At 41.1% G+C, this 18,974-nt stretch overlaps 1 protein-coding gene across 1 annotated transcript in view; it reads right to left on the minus strand.

The window, feature by feature from the left end:
* Positions 1 to 18,282, minus strand: part of ACE (angiotensin I converting enzyme) — a 60,472-nt gene extending 42,190 nt beyond the window's left edge. Inside the window, exons 1-2 of the mRNA XM_089674597.1 lie at positions 17,786 to 18,282; positions 282 to 446 (exon numbers count right to left, since the gene is read on the minus strand). Coding sequence (XP_089530723.1) covers positions 282 to 446; positions 17,786 to 17,998 — 378 coding nt within the window. The 5' untranslated portion in view covers positions 17,999 to 18,282. The remainder of the gene's footprint in view (positions 1 to 281; positions 447 to 17,785) is intronic.
* Between the last annotated feature and the right edge of the window lie 692 nt (positions 18,283 to 18,974).

Here is an 18,974-nt window from a genome sequence, read left to right on the forward strand (position 1 = left end):
ACTCAGAATTTGGAGCTTCTAAGCTTTTTATGACTGTGTGCCTTGCTGTGCCAATAATATCCATTTCCTGGATCTTTTGTTCTAATACCATGTTTAAAAACTCACAAAAATAAAACAGGAATGCAAAATATGTAGTGTTCTTGCACTAATATATGTACATGCTGTATGAAAAAAAAAACATATTTTAAACAGTCATTGTACAACAGAGATGCAACTAGAAACTAGTATAGGGAGGTTACTTGGATGTCTGTCTTTCACAACAGGAGGAAATTAGCACTCACCTCTAGACGATCTGATGAATTCAGATTAGAAGCACCCAAGGTCCAGATAGAATCTATGATTTTCTTGAGTCCATCACTGAAGTTTGCATGTGTCTCATTGAAAAGTTGCTTGGCTTTTTGCCCCCATATCTCATTGAATTCCTGCTCTTCTAGGGAGGCCTGTACCTTTATGGAGTAAAACAAGGAAGAACCATTAATGGGGAGTAACATGTTGACAAACTATGTGGACACCTGTAATATCACAAGGTATTGTCCTTAAATACTCTACTACAAAAGTAAGAGATATATTCGCTTAATTTGCAAGTATACTTTGACATTATAATTGCAGGCTTTTGCCTGTTCATCAAAATATCGCTAATTCTGTAGATATTACCAAAACACATTCCACATCACGGCTTGTTCTCAGTCAAATATCTTATATGTCAAACAGAAGAAACTTACTCTCACTAGTTCAATAGATTTATTATTATAAAAAAAAAAAAAAAAAAAAAAAAAAAAAAAAAAAAACCACAAACAGCCACAACATGTGGAAATACAAACCTCTGATGCAATTCAAACAAATATGTGTAATAAAAGAGCAGCCAACATAAGTTCTAATATCCTTACGCCAGATAGCAGGACATCCAAGCCATGCTGGTAGGTCAACTGGTGTTCAAACAAAAATAGAGGTTTTTTTATGTGACGAAGACATTAGATTGTTAGCTTCTCAGGGGCAGAGGCAAATGAGAATGGTTCAGAGGGGCAGGGACTAATGAGAATGGTTCAGTAGGGGCAGGGACTAATGCAAATTATTTTGTGCTCTCTATAGAGTGCTGGTTTTGTTTGATGGCACTGGCACATATTTAAGAGGCAATTCCACATTATGAGAAGCATCTAGCCTTACTCAAATTACTTCCAGGGGCCTGCTTTGTGTGCCCATAACTACTGTTGGCATGGTCCCCCAGGGAGTGTCATAACATGCCGCCTCACCTAACCCCATCAGGGTAAAAGGTACTTCCAAAGTGAGGGCTTTCTGAAGTTCTACACACTGCCTCAGACAACCAACTTATGTCACTCCCAGACACCAAAAGCTTTCCAACTCCCTCATCTTCCTACATCACTTGCATTCATGATCAGTGCAGCCATTGTTGGTGGGATAGTTTAGAAGACACTTCAAAGGGCTAAAAGAGTTGCAGATGGTGCTACTTATTGACAACAGGTTATGACAACACTGGGTCATATCTGGTGGGGTAATGAAGGCAACCTTTCCCAATCCCAGAGAAAAAAGGACGTGGTCAAGCTAAAATGTATAAAAAAAATGAGAGAAAGACATGAATCTGCATTCAAGTCTGCTAAAGAAAATTCTAAAATATATAGTTCATTAGCAGGAGATGTTATGGTTTCCCTTTTTTAAAAATTTTAAATAAACTGTATCTGAGTACCACAAACTGAAAATTATATTTCATTCATTTTAATATTCAAAGCAAACTCACCCATCCATCCATGTCTCTGTGCTTGTATTTTGTTGAAAAATCACTTTATAAAAACATCTCCTAGCATTGCTAGCTGCGGCCATCTTGAGTAAGGGCAGATAATTCATGTAGCATTTACTTCCTGGAATCCATTTACTCTTAGCTCAGGCATGCAGGTAGGATGGTGTGCTTAGCTGAGAAAGCCCCTCCTCCAGATGAAAAAATAAAAATGCCCATCAAGTATCCTAAGATGTATGCCAATTTTGGCCTAGGCCAGAAACCAGGAAGCAGCTGGATTTTTTTTGTTACACAAGTAACTATACTTTCCTATTTACTAATGCTAGGAGCATAAGGATTAAAAATAGTGACTGGCCTCAGGTTATACACACACACAGATGAAAAATCCTCTTACGTAAAATTGTACCTGTCTATCTGCAGACCTTTCTATACCTCAGTTCAAAGTCCAGAATTTATAAAGCTTGTCTGAGCTTTCAGAAAACAGGGCGGAGAGCTGAAATTACACACTGCAGAGCTCAGTGAGAAGAGCTCTCAGAGATGATTGGAGACACACACCCCTTCTCACAGCACACAGGAAAGGAGCTGAGGCTATCCCTCCACTGTCAACTTTTTTTCTCTTTGTGTCAGGAAAACTTGTCAGACGCGACTCATTTAGGAGGAACAAAGCAGCAGACAAATGACACTTTGTGCTCTTAATTGAGACAACATCACATCATATTTCATGTCTAAGGTTTACAACCACTTTAATGTTGATTGAGAGAGTTTAGTTCCACTATATTAAATGAAATACCTGGGAAAACCCATGAGACTGAAATTTAAAAATCAGGGAAGTAGGGGGAATCCTGGGAACTCGGAATGCAGGGGAAGGCCAGAGATCTCATCACGCACAGATAGATTTACCAGAAACTGAAATATCCAATTTGGGTAGAATGAATGATTTAACTATTCGGACTCTAAAATTGCCAAAAAGTGAAGCCTGACTCTTTGTGGGTCTGCATTGCCTTGAAGCATAAAAAGTGTCCAGTGAAAACGGTTGTCTAAGGGAGACAAAACTTCTTTTATCATTTTATCTAGAAATATGAAAAGAAGTGTACTGTTTCCTATGGGAAATGCCTTCCATAACATTATTTCCATGCAGTCACTATTGCTGACAGCTCTGCTACTGATTCTATTGCCTACAGCTGCCGATATGTGTATGCAGGATAGTTTAAATGCTTCTGCCACCAATCATTTCGAAGATAAGGTTAAACATACTATAAAAGCTAAAAATAAAATTGGGTATCTGGTTTTACTGGAAACACGTAGCTAAATTTATTTCCATTGCCCCGTGACGAAGGAAAAGAAAATATATATATTTATATATATATATATATTTTTTTTTATTGCGCACACATATATGTAACCCTGCATACAGTATAATTTAGAGTTGAGTCTGTATTTAGTAGGGGGGGAAAAAAAAAAAAAAAAAAAAAAACTTACAGTGTAACAATCAGTGTTGAAGTCATACAAATTGGATTTAATGCCACTATTCTTTGTTTGGGGATATAAAAGGAACCACTCTAAGATTGTGTACCATTATGTCACTAGAGCACATTTCAGATAACTGCATGTTTGGTACTCTAAATCACAATAAGAGCTGATGATTGATTCTTCTAATCTTCTAGGAATACAGATTTAACAGGAAAAGTGGTGAAAGGTTTGCAGGAGGAAAGTGCCCTTATTTCCTGCTTCACAGTGTGGTACTGGGAAGGAGAAATATGGCCACGGGAGAAGCTGTCAAGGATGGTAATTTGCACAGACATTTGAAAACACTTGCGGCGAATAGTACTGTATTTTCCCTGACATTCACACAAAGCTCCTGTTCTTTAACTAGGAGAACACGGAAATGATTTGTGGCACTACAGCTACTTTTAGGTTATATTTATATTTTTTTTGTTCAAATATAAAAAATTTTTTTTACAAGTTTATAAAATTGATTTTTTTTAGTTTTAAAGATTATTCACGGTTTTCACAAATAAAATTGTATATAGTGCGTTTTCACACTGCATTTGTAAAATGTTTTAGGTTTTCTACTAAGGTGGCACAGCACTGCAGGGCTTTCATAAGGAGGCACAGCATTTTTTGACTTAATGAAAATAAAAACAGAATCATGCGAGTTAGGCCTCATGCACACTATGAAGCTCAAAAACGTTTTTTCCTTCTACAGAAGTTTTCAGCATCAAAAACATGGTGAAAAGCCATGTTTTTACATGCACGTTAATGCGTGTTCCCACATCTGGCATTAATGCATTCTATTAGCCACAATTCTGACAATTAAAATACATTAACATGAGGGCACGTTAACGTGCATTTTTTAACTTTTTAGCATTTTTTATGCTCAAAAAGCACCTCTCCTGAACACACGTCATGTTTTATTTCTACCTGTAAACTCGTCTGCCACTAAACTCCAACTCATTGGGCTGTATTATTAATAGACCTAAATGGCAATTGATTGGTTTACACTATTCCCAGCAAAGTGGTAGATGACTCCTCTTATGTACCACCTGCTGCCTGTATATAGGAAATATAAAAATAATTACATGCAACATTTTAATCTAGGGGAGGTAGAAATGCGCTTAGTATTAACTTCCCATACCAAAGACAAGGCTAAGAGGAGGGTTGCAAGCCGATTAAGCTTTATTTCCTTGCTTGTATACATGTCAGAATCTTTGTGTGATACAGGCAGCACAGTGGCTAAATGGTTAGCACTTCTACCTGGCAGTACTAGGGTTGTTGATTAGAATCCCAACCACGGCACCACCTGCCTGGAGTTTGCATGTTCTCCCTGTGCCTGCATGGGTTTCCTCCGGGTACTCCGGTTTCCTCCCATACTCCAAAGACATGCTGGTAGGTTAATTTAATCCTGTCTAAATTGGCCCTAGTATGTGTATGTATGAATGTAAGTTAGGGACCTTAGATTGTACACCCCTTGAGGGTTAGGGACTGATGTGAATGTACAATATGTGTATGTAAAGCGCTGTGTAAATTGATAGTGCTATATAAGTACCTGAAATAAAAAATAAATATCAATTTTGGATGCTTGAATGGATAAAGCTACAGGTGTCTGTAAGGTGAATGTTTTCCTTCCCTTATGTGACAAAGCAGAAGAATGGTCCCCAATCATGTCTGAGTACTGCTGCAGCTCAGCCAAAGAGTGACACACTGCATTTTTTAAAATTGTATTTATTTTGGACAAGGTGTATACAGCTAAACACATAAATGGGTAATTTACTAAAACTGGAGAGTGCAAAACCTGGTGCAGCTCTGCATAGAAACCAGCTTCCACGTTGTATTGCCAGAGCTTAACTGAACAAGCTGAAGTCAGAATCAAAGGTGTGCAAAAATAGGACTGGGGTAGCTGTATGGGCAAGGCTTGAAGCAGGTACAGGATTTGGTGCAGGGTTGTCATTTTAAATGCATTACAATGCCAAAACCAGGTGAGAGTCAAAAGATTGCCATTTATGAAGGTCAGAACAAATCTTCAATAGCAGAGGGCTAGAATTAGGTCCAAATAGGTTCAAGGGATCTGGGGTAATTTTAGTGCCCAAGTACTTCAGGGATGACTTGGACCTATAAAAATGAGAATGTTTACTTTAAATCTGTTACCACAAGAGCAGGGATGGTAATTTTTAGCACATCCGATTTGTAGAAGTTAATCTTAACATTAGGAATGTTTCCATATCAATTCTGGACAATGTGGGAAGGGCGGATTTAGAATTGTAGATACAAAAAAAAAAAAAAAAACAAAACAAAACAAAACAAAACAAAACAAAAAAAAAAAAAACACAGGAGGTCATTCAAGAACACAGCTATTTTGTGTTCTGTGTTGATATCCTGCTCCCCTGAATAGATGGGGTGGGTCTAATCTTACATAGCAGAAGTTAAAGATTAAAAGGAGATAGTGGCGCTAGACAGTGGTGTCGCCTAAGACAGTGGAAAGCATTTGGAGTGAGTCTTGTTCATTCAGCCGGCTGCTTTAGGTGTAGAATAGGGGGCAGAAATCCAAGACATGCGTTGACCCAGGACCACATAAGTCAACATGGACTTCAAAAATTTCCAATCTATGCAGTCAAAAGGTCTTCTCCATGTTTGTAGACAAAAGCATAAAAAGGAAGGGTCTCTGACTGGGCAACAATATATAAGATCACTGACCTTTGTAGTATTGTCCCTCGCTTCTCAAAATCGAATGAAACCCACCTGGTCAGCCCATCAGCTGTGGAACATATGGAAGCATCTCATTACCTAATATTTCAGGAAAGCTTGAAGTCAACATTTAAAAAGGGTGATTGGCCTGTAATTACTACATTGGGTGAGGTCTTTGTCCAGCTTCAGTATTACAGTAATGTGGGCTCTCAATAGATCTTGGAGGATATTGACCTGCCGGGAGAGAGCTGTAAAATCAGATCTGCTTTTGGAGGGCTGAGAGTCCAAACTAGAACCTCTAAGATTATATAATTTGTGATAAAAATGCTGGAAAGTGTGAGCAATCGAGGCTGAGTTGATAACTTCAGAATTAGTCATGCAGGTCCTCTCTTGCAGGCTTTGTAAGGCACAAGCCAAGAGGGTACCTGGTTTGTTACTAAATTAAATACTGTGCGATTATATTTCTACAATTTTCATTTGACTTCATGGTATAGTATGGAACAGTATTTTTTTTGGAAGTCCAGCTCAATGCACACATTTTCTTTCATTGTAAACAGAGCAGAGAGGCTTGGAGACTGTCAGGATTTTATGTCTATCTGTGCTCCTATTGGAGAGATTCTCCCTCGCTTCCTGTCAAGATAGGAAATCTCTCCAACAGTGTGCAAACAATAACACATTTTTAGTAGGGTGGGATAGCAGTAAAAAGCTTGACACATTTCTATACCACAGTAACAGGAATGGAAGGATAATCTCCCCAGTGAGACCAGAAATTAAAAAATTACAATTTCCACAATGGCTGCCTTTAGGTTTCTCTCTGGAAAGGTTGCCTTTAAATGCTGCCATTTAGCCAACACATAGGAGGCAATTTTCCCATCAGTGATTCGACTAATCACTGGCAACTTCAGCTGATACCAACCTAAAAAAATCACCATTATAGCTAGGCCTCACTCAAAAACCCGCTAGGCTCCTATTATGCAAAGGAGTCTGGTGTGGCCATGATCCAAGCCTTGCCTAGACAATCTAAAACTGGATAAAAAACTACAACTTTCATTATTATGTTCTGGCTCTTTAACTTTACCCAGGCAGAAGAGCTGTTATAGAGTTTGTTAAGCAGTTCTATTAATCCTCTACTAGCAGCACCGTTGTCTACGGACATCTGTAATCCGGCCCCAAAGACAAAGTCACTATACATCAGTCCTATCACTACTCCAACAGCAGTGCTCTCTCTCCCATCCAATTAGTATTTAATCGCCATTGCGTTCTGCTGATTACAGCTCGTTAGCTCACTACTCAGGGAAATCAGCTTGTTTTCATTTTTTCAGGGTTGTTTATTTTTGCCGTTTGTCCCACTTTTTGTACAGCTGGATATACTGTATGCATTTAAAAGCCTAATTGCTTTCTTTATCTGTTTTAACATCTGTCTGAACAGACATGTTGGGAATGCGTATCAGCGCCATACAGCAACAGTCATGACAGCTTATAATCATACTTCATACTACTACTACTGCCTAAACATGGATTCATTCTTGACAAGGGTAAGAAAAACATCAGAATAACGGTTAATGCAACTATTTTATTGTTGTACACTAAAAATGTACACGTTTAATTATGCGTGACCTTTCACAAATCATTTAATCCCACTTAAATATCAGGAGTCCAAGTTCACCAAAACAGAATATTTAAAAAAGGGGAGGTACTGAGGGTAACTATTCTTTCCTGTTAAAGGGTAACTCCACTTTCATGGGGAAAAAAAATAGCAAATAGAAAAAATATAGCATATACAATTGTGACACAAGTCATTGTCATTGAATATTATTACCAGTTGCATTCAGAATGTATACAGAATGCCCTCAGAAACAATCTCTTGCTTGTGTGATTGGTTCACTGATTTACCCAAAAGTCTGCACTAAGATACAAGTCAGATTTCAGGTATCCTCTGCAAAAAAAAATAAAAAAAATACATTTTTGGTGAGATACTCCCAATAGGAAACCAAGTTTAAAGAGATGCAGACCCTGCCACTATCAAAGCCCTGCAAGTGCAGCAGCTGTTTAAGGATTGTTAATCCACTCCCATTATATTCACTTTCCACATGAACACAGCAAACAGCTCTTTAGAATAACAAAAAGGTAGGAATCTGCAGTTTGTTAAAATCCTTGCAATGTACATAGATGACACAGAGAGAAGGGTTTTTTTTCCCTCAAGAAAAGTGGAGTTAACCCTTTAATATTGAAGAAGAATACTGCTAGTTGTCACTTTTTAGTCTGCTTTAGCCTACAACGGTTGCTCACATGGGCAAATGTAGAAACCTCTGTGCGCACACTTATGAATTCTTTGGCTTATTGGTCCTTTAAAACATTTCTGTACTCCCAAGCCTGGCTCTCAAGCTTTTTGTCATCTTGTCATTGAGGTTGGAAGTGTGACTATATTACATGTAGGTTTAGCTAGGATGATTGCCATTTCTGTGCACAGACACAAGCAGGCCTAGGCACTTGTGAATGCATTTTAAATTCACCACCGAGTATATTCTGAAATGTAGTCTCTACCATTTATTCTGTTAGCGGTTGGAGGTCTACTCTTCTCAGTGTACCATAAATGCTATGAGCATGCAGTCTTAGGATTAATGCACATGAGGCTTTGCCCTAAGTTGGCCTCTCTAGTTGTGCCTCAGTAGGTGTCTTATGGTTGAACAGATCTTACAACAACCCAACAATGCATTAAACAAAAGGATCAATAACCTATGAACAGGCCATTTGCATGGCCACAGGGGCATCGCAGGAGGAAAACATAGGATACATCCTTGGTGTGATTTGCACAGTTTTTTATTCTAACATTTGGGAATCAGACTTAAAATTCCATGCCACCCTGTGAATGGGTTGTACTGACTTTGCTAGAGGCTAGAGATGGCCAGTGTAACCCAGATTTAACCTCTTCATATGAAGAGGTAAAAAGTAAAAGACCAATTCCACCCAGAAGCATAATTCCTGGCCCCATCCAATTGCTGTGTAAAGCAATGTCAGCATATCTTTGTCTTTTAAGTGGAGGTGGTTGGGCAGGCAGGCATAGCCAGGGCTACCACTAGGCAACTGCCTAGGGCACACTGCCACTTAGGGCACAGCCATGGCCACTGGTTTCCCTACTCTACTGCTTGCTGTGAATTGTATCACAGAGTGCATTTACCCCTGGTTTTATGCTATCTTTATTTAATTGAATTGTTGCAAAAAATGTCATGCTTGTATCTGTAGTCTGCCTAGCCGCTGCTGTTCCCATAAGTAGTGGGTAAAGCAGTGTGCTTCCAGGCCTCTAGAAGAAGCAGAGAGCTCCTAGCATGTAGCCTGTCCTCCAAGGCACCAGACCCTTCCCCTTGTAATGTCACGTCCGCCTCATGTGCCCAGGCACTTCTAGTTGTCTGGTGGCATCCTGGCATCTCTCTGCCTTTCCATCCATGGCTCCAGGCCGACGCTGGATGATAAGTGACATTTTATTTCTCTTTCATGTGAGCATTTAACACTGCTCGTTTATTAAATTGGTCTTTAATACTGCACTTAGTGGCACCCCTCTGTCTTTTTCTTGTATACCACAATCAGAGCTGGCATACTCAGATGGTGGCTGCTGGTGATGTTGCTAGTTTTTCATGGACTTATGGGAAAAATTTTGAAGGTTAATTATTTTTTAAGGGGTGGGGGGTACAATTCACTGGCTAGTGTGCAAAATAGTCTAGCACTGGGGAAGGTGGTTGGGCAGACCGAGAGTAGCGTGAAGGTGGTTGGGCAGTGAATTTCTAGCTGAAGGGGGTCGGGGGTAGACTCAGCATGGGTAACTAGAAATATATCTGTAAGTGCATCCCACTCATGAAGGATCAAATACATTTGCAGCCCATACTTGAATTAGACAATGTACAAAAGCCAAATGGCTGAGATATTTTGGTACTTCAATGACCTCACTATTACAGACATGTGGGAGGGGGCAGAGAGTAACTACAATGTGGAGGTTTAGGGTGTGACAGTAGATTGTGGACTGAAGGATCCTGATTTGCTGGCCACGTGTTTCTGGTAAATCTCAGTTTCCACCAAAAAAGAAAAGAGGGAGGCAGAAGAGCCCTTATAGTGTAGTAGATTAATTCATAAAGAAGGATACAGTGCTTACACGATAATAGGAAAAAAGTCAAAATCGACTTACAGCTGTTGAGGCTGGGTGGCGGGGGCATGCGGCCCTCCTAGTGCGCGGGTGGAGAAAACCTGTCTCCCCGCAGAGTCAGTATGTACCTGTGTTTCAGGCATTCCCATCCTGGGTGCTCTATGGAGGTTCTCAGGTGGGGGAACAAAGTGGTAGAAAGAGTCAGCGCAAAAAGGTTCCTGCACCGTTACAAATGTTTGCACTTCTGTACTTTACTATAAAGACTGCACTAATTATTCACCCAAAAACAAATCTATTTTATTTGGATTAGAATGAACAGCTGTGCACATGGACTCAAATATATGTGATATAGTGTGACACATTCAGAAGAGGGCAACGCTGTGAATTTGTATATTAACCACTTCAGTTCCAGAAGATTTACCCCCCCCCCCCTTCATGACCAGGCCATTGTTTGCGATACGGCGCTGCATTACTTTGACAATTGCACGGTCATGCAACACTGCACATAAATTAAAAATGTTTTCCTACAAATAGAGATTTCTTTTGGTAGTATTTGATCACCTCTGTGGTTTTTATTTTTTGCGTTATAAACCAAAAAAAAAAAAAAAAAAAAAAAAAAAAAAAAAAAAAAAAAAAAAAAAAAAAAAACTTACAATGTTGAATAAAAACCCCCACAATACTTTACTTTTTGCTATAAAACATATCAAATAAATTTTTTTCTTAAATGTAGGCCCCAAATGTATTCTGCTACCTGTCTTTTCTGAAAAAAAAAAAAATCCCAATAAGCGTACATTAATAGGTTTATGTGAAAGTTATAGGGTCTACAAAATGGTGGTATATATACTGGAAATTTTATATATTTTTTTTATACTAGTAATGGCGGTGATCAGCGACTTATAGCGGGACTGCAGTGGGCATTCTGACACTGGGGGGGAACTGACTAACTGCCACTGACATCCCCAGTAACACATACAGTGATCAGTGCTAATAAAAAGCACAGACGCTGTACTAATGACATTAGGCAAGAAGGGCTTAATCTGGGGCGATCAAAGGGTTAAGAGTGTGCGATTTGTGTTTTACTGTTTAAACTGTGTGCTGTTTTAATAGGGAGACCTGCTGCTTTCCCTCTGCTGTGTAGAGAGAAAGAAAGCAGCATGTCCATGCTGACAGGAGAGAGATCTGTGTTGTTTACACACAGATCTTTCCCATCTCAGCCTTGCCGACGATCACCGAGTCCCGGCCAGGAATCGCTGGCTGAGACCTGGTGATTGACATCCTCAGAAGCTAATGGTAGTGCGGGTAGGATGGCGCATGTACGCCCCCTACCCGGAAATGCAAAATCACATATATTTACATGATTTTGCTCAGTGCGGCTGCCCTATAGCAGTACATCTGCTATGGCCGCAGTCTTTAATAAAACATATTTCCCAAATAGAGCTCACTACCAGCTGATATTCAACAACAATTGTATCACCTTCAATTGTGGAAGTGGCAATTTAAAGCCACAAAAAGGCTTTTATCCAGTGAAATAAAGTAATTGGTTGTTTTACCAAAGCATACGACTCGTGCCTATCCTTTGAACTACATTGGGCACCATCTGCCAATCTAACTTCCCAAGGGCCATTTTTGCACTGACTCTTTCTACTACAATGGGGAGGTGTGACCGCTGCAGTCGCCATGAGTTACATGACGTTATAGAGGGGTATTCAGCTCACCGGTACACATCCAATGCTGAATGTTTGGTTTTAGGTGGAGTCAGGCTGCAGCTGAATAAAGCAATCACTGATACATGATGCACCTGTGCAACAAAAGATGGATGGGCTTCACCCCGCTCCTTACAATGATGCACTTAATGGCTGACATAAAAACACAAATTGGCCTGTGGAGAATCTATCAAGGAAAAGAAAATGTGACAGCAGAGAAGAAACACACTCGGTTCCTCTTCAGTATATAAAAAATGCTCTTGTTTTATGATTCACTTTCATTTTTATCCTGAAATGTACTTTTACCCTAGGCAATGTTTCAACTTCCCCCTCTATTTACAAGTTATTTTGGGAATTCTCTGACACGCCACAAAGCAGAGTACAGGAAACATGGATGCTTACTGTCAGGGTTTATTCTTAATATCCTGGAGGATGACATTGGTTAATTAGCCTGAGAGATTTTATTTTCCTTACATGGTCTGTGTATGACTGATAAGCCACCTCTCCATTTCATGTGGATGAGAATGTGATCACTAGATTATATGTTTAACAGAAGAAATATCCCTAATTATGTGGCATGTTGTAGTAAAAGGTAGTATTTGCACAAAATGTAATGTAAGATGTAATGCTCAATGCACAACCTAGCACCAGAAGAACTGGTATTACAGCTTAGTATAGAGAAGGAAATTGGCAGCTAACTGGGTATCTATGACCATCAAGAACGTCAGCTCTAATATAAAAAATAAAACTGGCAAGGTTATAGAACACTGTCCATACAAAAGCTTACATTAAACAGCATTTAAAGCAAATATAACAGTGTTGTAGAGAAGTTTGAAACAATGAGGAAATCACAAATTCTTTTTTGTTGCGTAACCAGCAGTGGAAACCCCAAACAAACTGGCCCCTTTCACTCAATTCTCTGACTCTATAGTAGGAAGCTGCATAGTGCTGAGATCTCAGTACTACTTAAACTGAAAAATGTGATTTGCAGAACAGCTAGCTGTATGCAAATTTTCATTACCAATTGAACACTTAGGCAGTATACGGTTTAAACACATGAACTCACAAATGTATTAAAATTACTATAGCATAAGGGTACCCATAGAGACAGAGGAATGTCAACTGACCACAGTCATATTGAGAAGTGATAATCTATACAACCTATAAAGGCAGCCCCCCGGTCAGCCAATTGACTGAAATGAATTTCCCAGACAAAATAATTCTTTCCATATCTGTCCTGAAGTACCACTAACTGGTATATCCAAAACAGGTAGCTAAACTACGCTACTGAAACACTGATGTTGATTTACTAAAACTGGAGAGGACAAAATCTGGTGCAGCTGTGCATGGTAGCCAATTAGATTCTAATAACTTCAGCTTGTTCAATTAAAGCGGAGATCCACTCCAACTGTAAAAAAAATAAATAAAAGTCAGCAGCTACAAAAACTGTAGCTGCTGACTTTTTTAAAACAGCCACTCACCTGTCCCTTGGTCCAGCAGTGTCCTCCCTGCAGCCCGTTTCACAAGCCATCTGGTTTTCCTGGCGCCAGCATCTGCAGTGTGGGCACCTGGCTGTGATAGCTTGCTGCTTCACAGCCGGGTGCCCACTTGGCATGTGCAAACAGCACTGCTTTTCCTGAATGGCCCCGTAGTCTTCTGGGACCCGTCACGTATCTCAGAAGACTACGGGGGAGGGTGGGTAAGAGGACAACTTCCGCTTCCGATCATCTAGGGTTCCCGCGCCCCTCCTCCACTCCCCAAAGGTGCCCATCCTTAATGGGGAGCGGGGAACCAGTCTTTAAAGCGGAACTTCCCCTTTTGGGTGGAGCTCCGCTTTAAACTTTGACCAAAAAACAAAAACAAACACTAGAAGCGGATTGGCTACCATATACATCTGTACCTGATTTTGCACTCTCCAGTTTTGGTAAATCAACCCCTATCTTTTCATGTGTGGTTACTAGCAAAGCAAGTTTTGTGGAGTACAGTAAGGAAAGGCTTAGAAACAACATACAGAATAGTTATGTGGTGGTCAGATCTTCAAACTGCTATCCCATAGCAGTGACTTGTCAATTGACAAACATATATCCTTAAGTCTGGCCATTGACTGTCAACCAACAAGGAACTACCGATTAGCTATCATGACAGGTTGACTAACCTAACTATTGTTCCTGCCTGTAATAAGCGACGCCAGCGGTATTTGCCAGCATGGACTATTCTCCCTCCATTGCCCAAACAAGAGTCTTTGGCCAAGCTAAACATTCCTGTCTAGCACTAAACATCGAGAGGGCCTAAGGGCAGTTAGTTCACAACAGTACAGGCACACTCCGATCATTACAGGAACAGGATGATCTAATCTTTTTTTCAAGCTGAATAAGGTTCCTTCCTCTTCATATGGCTGGTCTAACCCAGAGCAGCCAGAATTATTAGCTTTTATAGCTGGCAAGTATTCCAAACTATGAAGAGAATGTCAGATGTCTAAGGATTACTGCTCTTTGCAGTGCAAGACTTGTCCCCAAGTGGTATTCTGTAAAGTGAAAGACAAGTATGTAAGAAGAGGTGCACATTCATCTGCTATATACTTAAAGGATGTCACAAGGTGTCGTTGTCCTTTAATTGTTTTCTCTATCCCCGAGTGGCAGCTACCTACCAAAACACAAACTTTTAGCTGTGTTCCTGGCTTCTTCACCACGTGGCCAAGCCCAGAACCACACTTACCTTGCAGGAAAAGTCATGTCTATAATCCTACTGCACAGCCCTCAACCCTTTTCCTTCTCTGCTGTAAGGCCAGGGTCTACCATGAGTAATGGCCATCCTATAGCAATTAATGTGCCACCGACACTATACTAAGTGACACTATAATTGAAGTTGTTCTATAATGTGACCATGTCACCAGGGTGACAGCAGCCTATAAGCAGCATTTCAAGACACAGGGCAAATTTAAGTATAGATATGGGGGAAGCAAAAGTGGCTTAAAAGAGGTAGGGCCGAAGCTCTTTTGGCTATAAATTTCCTGTGGGTCACAGGCATACTCTTAGATCTGCACTCCTGTAACATGTATTCAGCTGACAGCAGGCTAAAGTCTGCTGTTGGATGAGGTCACTCAGCTGGTCCAGGCTCTGTAGGTATCCCAACATTGGGATCCACCCAGATGCCTGAGAGGCAGTTTGCACAGCCTCTCAGCATAGATCCTGATCCATCCATTCCCGCCCTCTCCACAACCTGGTACTCTAGTGAGCACTAAAAAGACAGAGCAGAGAGCCAGTGACTAAGACCAAGAACTGAGTGATCAGTGGTCTGATCTTAGCGGCGGGGGACAATGTTGCATCCACCTGAGTATGTATGTTTGTTTTTAATTCCACACTTCTTTTAAATGGTTAGCACTTCTGCCATTCACCATGATCTTTGAGCGCCAGTCAGGAGAGAAAAGAGCTATAGAACTAAAAAAAAATAATAATAGTAGAATGAATAGGTGGCCTCTTTTAAAGGACTGGCTTTCATTTATAAGTCACCCTGTGGTAGCAGGGTCATTTTGAAGAAAATCCCTTCCTGGAAACAACATGAAGGCTAAAATTGCTACTTCCCATTCTGCAAATATTATATTGCTGGCAGTCATGTTTGCCCTCAATATTTTGTGCCTTTTACCCTAAACAAGTAAAGACAGTAATGGTTTCTATTTTTCTCAATATATGCTTGTTTCAGGTCAGATTCTCAATCCTTATTAGAAATGTAGGTATGTAAGCAAGCCCACTTTGATTGGCTATATTCTAGCTCCCACGCTCACCTTTAGGACTTCCTCAATTGTCCACCTTTAAGTGATCCCTGAAAACGTATCTCTTCAGGGAATATACTAAAACCTTTAAAATAAAATTCTGGGATAACCCTAACTACTCTTAAAATGGTCCCCTCCTCCCTCCTAACACCTATGCAAGAAAGAGGTGTACACTTACCCATTTTCAGGCCTCTCCAGTCTGGTCATGTGATCTCCCCTGTGTCAGCCAGAGGCAGCTGCAGGGGAGAGGAGAGAGCACTCTGAGAACAGCTAGTAAAGCCCAGAGTGGTGACCTCACCCATAGGATTCAGCGGCCCATCTATTGTTGGTGCTCCCTCTCTCACTTGCAGCGGTGTTGATTGACACAGGGGAGCAGGATCACCTGGCCGAACTGGAGCGACCTGAAAATAGGCAAGTGTATACATCTTTCTTACACAAGCTAGTAAGCATAAGTGTCAGGAAGGGAGAAGGGACAGTTTTAAGAGTTATACCGAACATATATGATTTTAATCTTGGCCGGTTCAACAGGATAACAATAGGGCAAGAAGAAGATTCAAACCATGTATGGGCAGGCTGAATGTACCCAAATTGATTGTTCGATCAATCTGGATACAATCAGCCTGCTGGATTTTTCATGCAATTATCGCTACAGGCTGTTCTAGCCACTAGCAATATTCACTGTGTTCTCCCAGCGGGGACAGCTTCCCTCACTGGGAGAATACAATGGCTCGGCTAGAGGGATTCCCCTGTCAACACTATGTGTTGATGGGGCAATTAGGTGAATTTCTTTCCTGCAACCCGTGGTTGCAGCAAAGAAATTTGCACCGTCTATACCCTGTCTTAGAGTTCTCTCGGAATTACACTTTAACTTTCTCCAGTAACTCATCCCCAAACAGTCACTACTTTTTGTATCACTGGGCCCTCCCTTTTCGATTGTTAGCGGTCATGAGCAGGACCCTTCTAACCCTCTTGTATTGTAGCCATATGGTCTCTATATATTAAAGCACTGTGCAAACTGCCAGCACTATATAAATCCTGTATGAAAATTAGTATTTAGAAGGGATTTAGTATAAGTATTTAAAAGTATCAGAAGGGAGAGATCACTGGAGAAGGAAATAATGTTTGGGAAGACGGAAGAAACCAGGCGAAGAAAGACGACTACTAAGAGGTTGAACACATTGACTACAGCAGCCTGTCTCAACCAGGGTGCCCTGGGGTTTCTTCAGGGCTGCCTTGGCAGAATGTCTAATAATTGCCCAAAACGTGTATACATGCCAACAGGTGGAACAAGCCTGCCTTTTAGTTACACAAAGTCACAGGTTTTCATTGTGCACCATTACAACCTTTTAACCGCCGGCATCCTGACAACCAATAACATCATCAGTTGATAAGGAGGATGTCAGCTGCCTGCACAGCATCCTAGTTTGACCCTCTCCTGTCCCCTCTCCATCAGTGCTGGGGTCACAATAGCTCAGTGATGGAGAAAAACCGAGAGAAGAGAAACAATGGAATACCAGCCAGTGGCATTGTGCAAAAGTATATTTGCTTTGGAAACATACATCACCTCCAATGTCGGGTGTCCTACATGTGTGGATGTTGCTGCGTTATATAAAACTATTATTTTCTCACATTTTAGAATGGGGTGCCCTTTTAAAATTATGGTCTTGAGATGGGGTGCCTCAAGACTGTCCAAGTTTTAAAACGATGCCTTGGGACTGTCCATAATTTTAAAGGGTGCCATGCCTGCAAAAAGGTTGAGAAACACTGGACTACAGCTTTGGGGATGACACTGTAGGGTCTCACAAGACTAGCACAAAGCAGACTTCTTTTTAGAACTGGTATTCATCAAGTCGCTGGAATTGGAGCTGATGACACCTAATAATCATTTGGCCAATAGCTGCAGTCCACATTGTCTTGGAATACCCAATGTCTTCAGCTAATTTTACAGGTCTTTGTAGTTTGTTCTGCATCAAACCTGTGACTCGTCCTCTACTTCTATTAGGTTGGGTGGAAGATGTAAAGATGTATGTTCTTGCTTTTCTCTTTTGCTCAGTACAGAGTCAGACCCAATCTGAGACAGTTGTATCATTTCCACGATCTATCAGCTCAGAGAATACAATCTAACATTGTGAAACATTGTAGCCAGCTATGGTGAAGGTGAATGTCAGTGCTGGGAATCGCTGACACTTCCCAGGCAGGCGGTCAGCAATCTCTCACTAGCTGGGGTTTATTTCTGGCCGGCTTACCTGGAGCTGGGAGTTGTGCTCCGTTAGGTTGGTGTTGTAGGTCCAGCTGGCTTCCACGCTCTTGTAGAAGATCTGTTCGGCTGTGCTGTTGAAGTCACTGGCAAATCGCTGTGCCTCCGCTTCTGTGGACCCATAATTGCCGGGCAGGTAGATGCTGTCCAGGGCTAGAGTGCTCCCCAGCAGGAGAAGCCCCAGGAGGACAGTCCGGACCATTCTCAGCGCTCTGGCCAGCAGGTGCTCCCCCGGTTCACCTTCGTCCCCCTCCCCCTGTAGTGAGAGAGTCACGGTGCAAGGTCTTTATATCAATACAAAAAAGGGAGAAAGCCAGCCCTCTGGTGCTACCTCCTCATAGAGATAAGACACGGGCTGTCCCTCTCCATGCTAGAGCAATGGCACTGATCACAGGAATCCAAAGTCCTTCTAACAACCATCCACCTTCTGACAGCTGCTGCCTTCTCTCTTCCTTCTCAGCACCACATCCAACAGCATCTCAACTCCTTGCCTGTAATCCCATGGTCTGCCGGAGAGAGAAGACAGTACACACTCAGTGCACTTCCAGCATAGCCCCCAGTCTATCTGCACTGCCCTCTGCCACACAGCAGTGTATTGGTGTATGCTCTGCCCTTCTTCATAGCCCTCTATACTCTTCCATGCACTGTGCCCTATACACTGCATACACAGCCATGCACTTGCTGTACTGTTGTGTCACACTGTACATATTGCCCTCTACAGGAAACTGCACTGTATCAACTGCCCTTTAACAGTGCACAGCCAGTGCATACAGTGCCCTTTCCAAATATATAGTCCACAGGCTGCATTGTAAACATGTCTTGGTGCTATATTGCACTGTCCTCCCCCATATGACAGCCTAAATGTGCTGCACAGTCTTTAAAGGGTAACTCCACTTTCATTGGAAAAAATAATTGCAAGTAAAATTTTTTATATATATATATATATACATATACATATACACATATACACACACACACATATATACACCCACATATATACACCAGGGGCGGACTAACAACTCATGGGGCCCCTGTGTCCTCACCTACACCCAAAAAAAGCTATGAAAGGTACCAGGGGCATCTCATGGGGCCCCCCTACTGACCCTGGGCAGTATATACACACACATACATATACACACAATTGTAATTTCTTCTAAAAAAACAAACAAACAAAAAAA

This window comes from Staurois parvus, unplaced genomic scaffold (assembly GCF_062004578.1).
Source record: "Staurois parvus isolate SC_StPar_1 unplaced genomic scaffold, SC_StPar_1.0 ptg000151l, whole genome shotgun sequence".
Taxonomy (NCBI): Eukaryota; Metazoa; Chordata; class Amphibia; order Anura; family Ranidae; genus Staurois; species Staurois parvus.